General features: G+C 42.0%; 2 protein-coding genes across 3 annotated transcripts in view; both read left to right on the top strand.

Moving 5' to 3' along the window:
- Nucleotides 1-658: 658 nt before the first annotated feature.
- npy (neuropeptide Y) lies at nucleotides 659-2627 on the top strand. The gene is made up of 4 exons (XM_020614247.1): nucleotides 659-766; nucleotides 1070-1257; nucleotides 2144-2233; nucleotides 2307-2627. Exons 2-4 carry the CDS (start codon nucleotides 1070-1072, stop codon nucleotides 2326-2328), a joined length of 300 nt encoding a protein of 99 aa, XP_020469903.1. The 5' UTR covers nucleotides 659-766; the 3' UTR covers nucleotides 2329-2627.
- A 1537-nt stretch (nucleotides 2628-4164) lies between these two features.
- Nucleotides 4165-6326, top strand: part of pals2b (protein associated with LIN7 2, MAGUK p55 family member b) — a 25677-nt gene continuing 23515 nt past the window's right edge. Inside the window, exon 1 of one of the 2 annotated variants that reach the window (XM_020614267.1) lies at nucleotides 4165-4295. The gene's annotated coding sequence lies outside the window, so the exon portion shown is untranslated. The remainder of the gene's footprint in view (nucleotides 4296-6326) is intronic. The other variant, XM_020614269.1, reaches the window with a different exon arrangement.

The following is a 6326-nucleotide window of genomic DNA, read 5'->3' as shown; positions in this document are numbered from 1 at the left end:
ATGACTTCAGATGGGATTACTGATCTCATTATGCAGAAGAATCATAACTTGTTGGTGGAATAGTTTATCAACTTCTTCCCCTGGAGAAGCCTCATAAACACCAACACACTCAGCATGTATGTATCCATCTGTTTGAGAGTGTGTGTTTGAATGTGATAGTTATTACAGTAAGAGGTGTGTGTGACAGATGTGTGATGTGCCTGTTTGGGTACACGCTTGCATTTGAGACAATGCTTGTTACAATAACAAACATTCAGTAATATATATTTAGTAATATTTCCAAAGGGAATATTATATGCCAGGTGCTCATCAGTGACTCTGTGGTGAACCTAACATACTTCTTATAATGTTACTGCAATATTCTTGTAGGCTGCTGTTCCTATAGGGGCACCGGTTGTTTATATTGGTTAGTATTCTAAAATGTAACTGTAGCAGCTGGACTAGCCTCCTTTTAAAACCGATTTTATCCTTAATCCCTCTTTGTCTCATTGGCAACAGCGCCTATTCAACTCACTCTATTTTTAGTTTACATCGTTATTTGAAATTAATGTAAATGGCTTTTTATTAAAGGCACTAACAGCATCAGCAGTGACGTTCACATGAAGAAAGGCAGAGACTCGCACTAAACGCAGCGCAGCTCTGACGCCTTTTTCTGCAGCGCGCCTGGCGCACACAGATATAAAACCCAGCGCGCACCAAGCGCCCAGAAAAGCAGAAGAGACGCCACGGAACAGCGCGCAGATCTCCGTCTGAACCTCTGGGAATTGTAAGTACCTTGGTATTTGAATTTCCAGAAATACTGATAAAATATATACTCGTTTAAAGTCTGTCTGCCTGACTTTTGATGCTGGTTAAATTTCTGCAAAAGTCTTGGTAATTAGTGGCGCTCTGTCATTAATGATGTTTGCATGGTTTTTATTCCGATAACACCGTATGTATTTTTCAAGCAATGGCTTCAAAACTGAACAGTAATCAGTCTTTGCTCAATAAGGATTATAACGGCAGGAATTTAAAGCACAGTTGAACAAGTGTTCACTGATTTGACTTGGATTAACTGGCTTTATCTCAGATGCATCCTAACTTGGTGAGCTGGCTGGGGACCCTGGGGTTCCTGCTGTGGGCGCTGCTCTGCCTGGGCGCCCTGACAGAGGGATACCCGGTAAAACCGGAGAACCCCGGGGAGGACGCCCCAGCGGTGGAGCTGGCCAAGTACTACTCAGCCCTGAGACACTACATCAACCTCATCACAAGGCAGAGGTAGGCAGACAAATTACAGCTCTCTGCAAGAACAGAATACGATACAATAGAATATAAAAATAATAAAATGAACATGCATAGAAAGAGTTCATTAGCAGAGCTGGAGTGAATATAATTGCTGGTTTAATTTGCCATTATGAACTATTTTGTGCAAATTTTCTTTCTGAAATTATTGAATTGATCAGTTTCTATATAATGTATGTAACATTTCTGTATATGATGAGATGACAGTGGTGCTTATATTCTTCTAGACTTTCTTTTGTGCAGTATCCCTGAACACTACCTAGTCCATGTTGTAATAGGTAGAAATTCATTATTTAGTCTAAGTCCTTTGGAAGTTGGTGTCAGCTTGACTCTGGCAGGTCTGCTGACAGCAAGTTATTCCGTCTGACTTTTTACAAAGCAGAGACCACCTACTGTTATGACCAGCTTTCTTCTGAATGTCAGGGGCTTGGATGCCGCTGCAGGCATTTAGCCTCCCAGGGGGACAAGCTCACTGGTACAGTTTATCACCTGAGGGACAGAAAAGGAAATATAACCTGTGACGCAACTCCTGTCTGTGCTGGCGTCTGCCCAATTGTGTTCAGTGTTCACTGAGCTTATACCTGGACAGAAGGACGTATGGAGTAATATGTCCTGTTATTTAATTCAGCCAAAGTGTCCCTTTTTAACTCCTTGATGCTTTTTCAAAATCATAATCAGAACCAGAATCCGTTTTATTGGCCAGGTGTGATGGACACATGAGGAATTTGACTCAGGTACATTGGCTCTCAATGTGCAAACAGTAAACCAGCATAAGGCTGTGTAATGACAAATGTGACATCCATTTGACAACCAAAACTGATAAGTAATCACCATCCCTCTGCTGTCTCCTTGTGTGTCTCAGGTATGGGAAAAGGTCCAGTTCTGAGTTCCTGGACACACTGATCACAGAGCTGTTGATGAAGGAAAGCACAGACACACTTCCACAGTCAAGGTATGCAAGCATAAGAGCACTTTCTGTAATTCTCACAAGAAGCTGACCTTGACCCTTTCTCCTCTTTCACCAGATATGACCCATCATTGTGGTGATGCTGTCACTGGTTTCAGCTCCACCTCACTGCCACCCCACCGCTGCTAACATTCTAACCTCTACACATTTGTCATTTCATAGCCAAATGACCACCCTGCCTTTGCCCCTTTTACCTTTATGAGCCACCACATATATTCAGCCCCTCCTCCTTACCCATTAGCTGCAGTACAGTAGTAGGTGCCATAAATCTGTAAATAGTTTATTCAGTTGTCTACTGTGAACCATAAAAGTTGAAACAGTGGGGGGGGGGCATGTTGATTGTATTGTATAATTGTGTTATTAAAGATTCATTGTTTGAAGAAATTATGTCTTTGCCTCTAACTGATCATCTATGTCCATCGGTTTTACAGATTTGATTTAATAAACCCTGGAAAACATTATAGTCATTTCAAAATGTTTTCAAAATGTCAGAACTGCTCAGGAGATTTTAATGGAAAAGTGATTAATTATTCAAGATGGGTCACCCAACTGTCAAATTAGAGAGATGATGACTGAATGAGTTCATGATGGATTTTTATTTTTATTTTTTTTACAACTGGTCGTCAGACACATCTCTAACAGTTTGCTTGATGCCTTCCCTCATGGTGAGATCATGTTTGGACTTGCTGTGCCACACCTTGCCTCCCACCTAAAACCCCGAGCTCATGAAGCACCACCATGAGACATGTAAAGTACTACAGGAAAAGTACTACATTTAAGCGGTCTAATAAGCATGAATAGTCCAGTTAAAGCTTAAACTGTCAGAAAATATCAGTTGCTCTAAAGCTGTCAATTTGGGTATCTAACAGCGCTCTCTTGTGGCCATAAGGAAAAGTATATACTCTGGAACTACATAAATGAAGGGAGACATTGGATTACCAAGAGCATTACTGCAATTATACAAGTGGTTAGCTTGCCACAGCCTGACATCAGATCAGTCCTCAGAGCACAAATACAGCTGTTAAAAGGCACTGCAGACACACAGTCTGCAATGGAAATGAGATACCCCAAAGGAAGAAAAACATTCAGAGGGGCCCGGCGAGTTCTTAGTATTTATGTGGTGTTTCAACATTTAACCTAAATGTGGAATGAGTATTCAATCAGTTATCAGAAATTAATAAGAGTTTGTCACTGCCAACACTGAACAATGAATTGAAGATTTGAAATGTTTGCATTTCCCTCCTTGTCTCAGACAGTCTGTGAGGACCAAAGAAAAGTAGATGGAAAATGAATGGGGATGCAACTGTAGCAGCTGTGGGACCTAACTCATTAGAATAAGAATAATAACTATAATAACTCATAAGGATAATAAAGAATAATAACTCAGAAGAATCTTATATCTTGTATTTTAATTTAATTAACTGAGTTCGTACAGAATGAGACACTACTGATAATTGGTAGCTATTGTTTTAGCATGTGGATTGTCCAGGATTGTACTGTATATAAAACTGGAGCAGGCCTACCAAGGCTAGTTTACTATTATGGCTGTGTTACTCATCATTTGTTCTGTAGCTCTGTTTTTGTAGCCTGTTAGCATAAATGTGCTCTTTTGTGGCTATATTTGTTGTAAGTCAGTCTTATGATACTTCTCAAATGGGGCTACAATTTTATCCTAGCCTGTTACGATAGACTATGAAAGTCTTAGTGAAGCCTAGGCTATTTTTATGTGGTAGTAAATGTTAATCCTTACAGCCTACATGGTGCATTTGCAATTATGCCAAAGCATGTTTGTGTGAATGGACCAGCGCATTTATGATGGAAAGAAAATACTATAAGCTAGAGTGTATTCATTTAGTAAGGGGCTGAACCTCGGCTGACATTGGTCTAAGCTCCATGACGCCAGACAAGGGGGCGGGGCGTGTAGGTTTGATTGGCATCGTGTTCTCTGGTAGTCTGCTGCGGGACTAGGACAGACAGCTGAGGGGGGTCTAAATTTCCAACTGGGACGGTCAGTGGACTACCGCGAACTCACACGCACGATTCACAGGTAAGTCACGGCTTGTGGTCATATTTGCGGCGTGAAGATTTTGATTTCATTCAGCCCCCTGCTCTCAAATGAGAGACAAACACACTTTACCGTGTTTGAGGTGCAGTAGAGTTTGACAGAAAGGGAGGTTTGGCCCCTATAGATCCCGCTCTGCTGTGAGAACAGCCTTTATTCAGATAGACATTAGTTTGGTTTAAGTGCTTACTGTGGAGTTGCGTCCTTTCCCATTTCCTGCATATCATGAGGAAGAATAACCGCGGATGAGCTGTAGACGAACCGTAAGTGTTTGCGCACGCCACAATGGCTAGGATGGGTAACAAAAAATGGCCGCACGCGTGGCAAGATCGGTGTGAATGCACGGTTGTCTGGTCAGTGAAAAAGGCGCAAGCATTTGGCACGTATCTTGGCACGAGCGCGTGGATCTGGCGCACCGATGTCCCCGTGCGTCAAAACCGTGGCGCAGATCTATGCCTGCGAATGATATGAGGAAAGACTTTCAGGTTATTGTACTGACAGGATGAGGAGGTTGGAACGCGCCAGTGTCCCGAAATGATAGACTGCAACATCTACCAGCAAAAGGTGGTGTTCTTGAGAAAGTGCGCCCAACATCTAGCCACACACAGCAATATCTGCGCCAGCTAGACCATTTTCGTATTTTTGTGGTCTAGAAAAACTTTCACAACAAATAGCAAACGCCTTGTTCGCACTGAGCTGAGGCTGAATGAAAACGAAGAAGGGAACCGGTGGCTTGGAGGAGCAGCCAGACGGTCCCATTGATTTTTATTTTTGTCCTCCCCGGTATGAGTATGAGTGCACCATGTGACAGCAATAACAAAAGCACTTCATGTGAGCACTTAATCGAAACATAAAACCTTCTTAACTGACAACAACTCTCATTGAGTCTTGGGACTTCATCGCTCAGAGAAGCACAGGGTCACTTGGCAAGATTTTTAATGTCGCGCACGTGATGGGGGAAGCCCATGCACATACGCAACGTCCTCGGGGATCCTGCCTTTATTGGCCACTGTCCATTGCGAGGGGTAGCCTGGACATTGTTCCACCTAAAATATAGTTCGAGCCTTTCTTGCTTCCGTTCAGTCTTATAATAAAACGTAATCAGATCTGTTGAATCTAATAAGGGGTGGGGCCGCGCTAGACAGGTTAGTACATTAGAGTAAATCTGCAGTCCCTGGGCAGGGAGATGCGGTAAGCCTTTTGAGTCTAGACCTAGGATGACCTTTATTGTTCTGCTGAAGCACTCATATGCATATTTGTTCCTGTCAGCAGGAGGGAGGAAAAATTTCAAGCTAAACACATGCTCTCAGTGTTTGAACATTTGAGCATTATCAGTTAGTTATTCAGAGACCAAATCCAACACTCTGAAGTTTCTACTTTTCCATTATTAATAAACAGCTGTGGGAGAGATAAAGGAGGAAGGGTGGAGCAAGAGGTGAACAGAGAAAAGGACATATAGACTGGAGTGACTCAAACCTCCCAGCTATCAACAGCACATGTGACAGAGGGCTACACACACTTACAGTCAGCCTTCCCATGACTTGTGGTCCAGGCTGCACATCCCTAAGCTAACTCAATCTCTGTCAGGAATAAAACAACTAAATGCCTAACCCTTTCTGAAAGGAGCATTATTTTGAAATGAACTTTGTGCCACAATTGCTACCAGGGAAGTGAAGGCTGTTAGGTATTTTTAGTCAGATAGAAATTGGTTAGATACTTTATGTATTAGAAATGTTTAGTGGAGATAGGATGTCTAGTTAGACTGTTAAATGCTTAGTCATGCTTATGAGTTTCTACAGGGTACATCTGGTCAAGGATAACTAGAGAAAAGTTGATGACTGTCAGCAGACAGGGTGTTTAATATTATTATTATGACATGTATAACTGTAGCCTTAGCCATAATATGTTCTTATGTTTAAGTCACGACATGTACTAGAGGTCGTGAGAATGTTTTTAGCTACACACCACTTAACCAACAGACACACACACACATTGATTTGCTTCATGTTTTGACTA

The sequence above is a fragment of the Monopterus albus genome, unplaced genomic scaffold, assembly GCF_001952655.1.
Source record: "Monopterus albus unplaced genomic scaffold, M_albus_1.0 scaffold143.1, whole genome shotgun sequence".
Classification (NCBI taxonomy): domain Eukaryota; kingdom Metazoa; phylum Chordata; class Actinopteri; order Synbranchiformes; family Synbranchidae; genus Monopterus; species Monopterus albus.
This window is presented reverse-complemented; position numbering and strand designations above follow the sequence as displayed.

Bases quoted from the DNA above. Each gene is read 5' to 3' on its own strand.
- npy (XM_020614247.1), top strand. From the start codon at position 1,070: ATGCATCCTAACTTGGTGAGCTGGCTGGGGACCCTGGGGTTCCTGCTG. The intron at 1,258-2,143 runs GTAGGCAGACAA...TGTGTGTCTCAG, and splicing joins AACCTCATCACAAGGCAGAG to GTATGGGAAAAGGTCCAGTT. The intron at 2,234-2,306 runs GTATGCAAGCAT...CTCTTTCACCAG, and splicing joins GACACACTTCCACAGTCAAG to ATATGACCCATCATTGTGGT.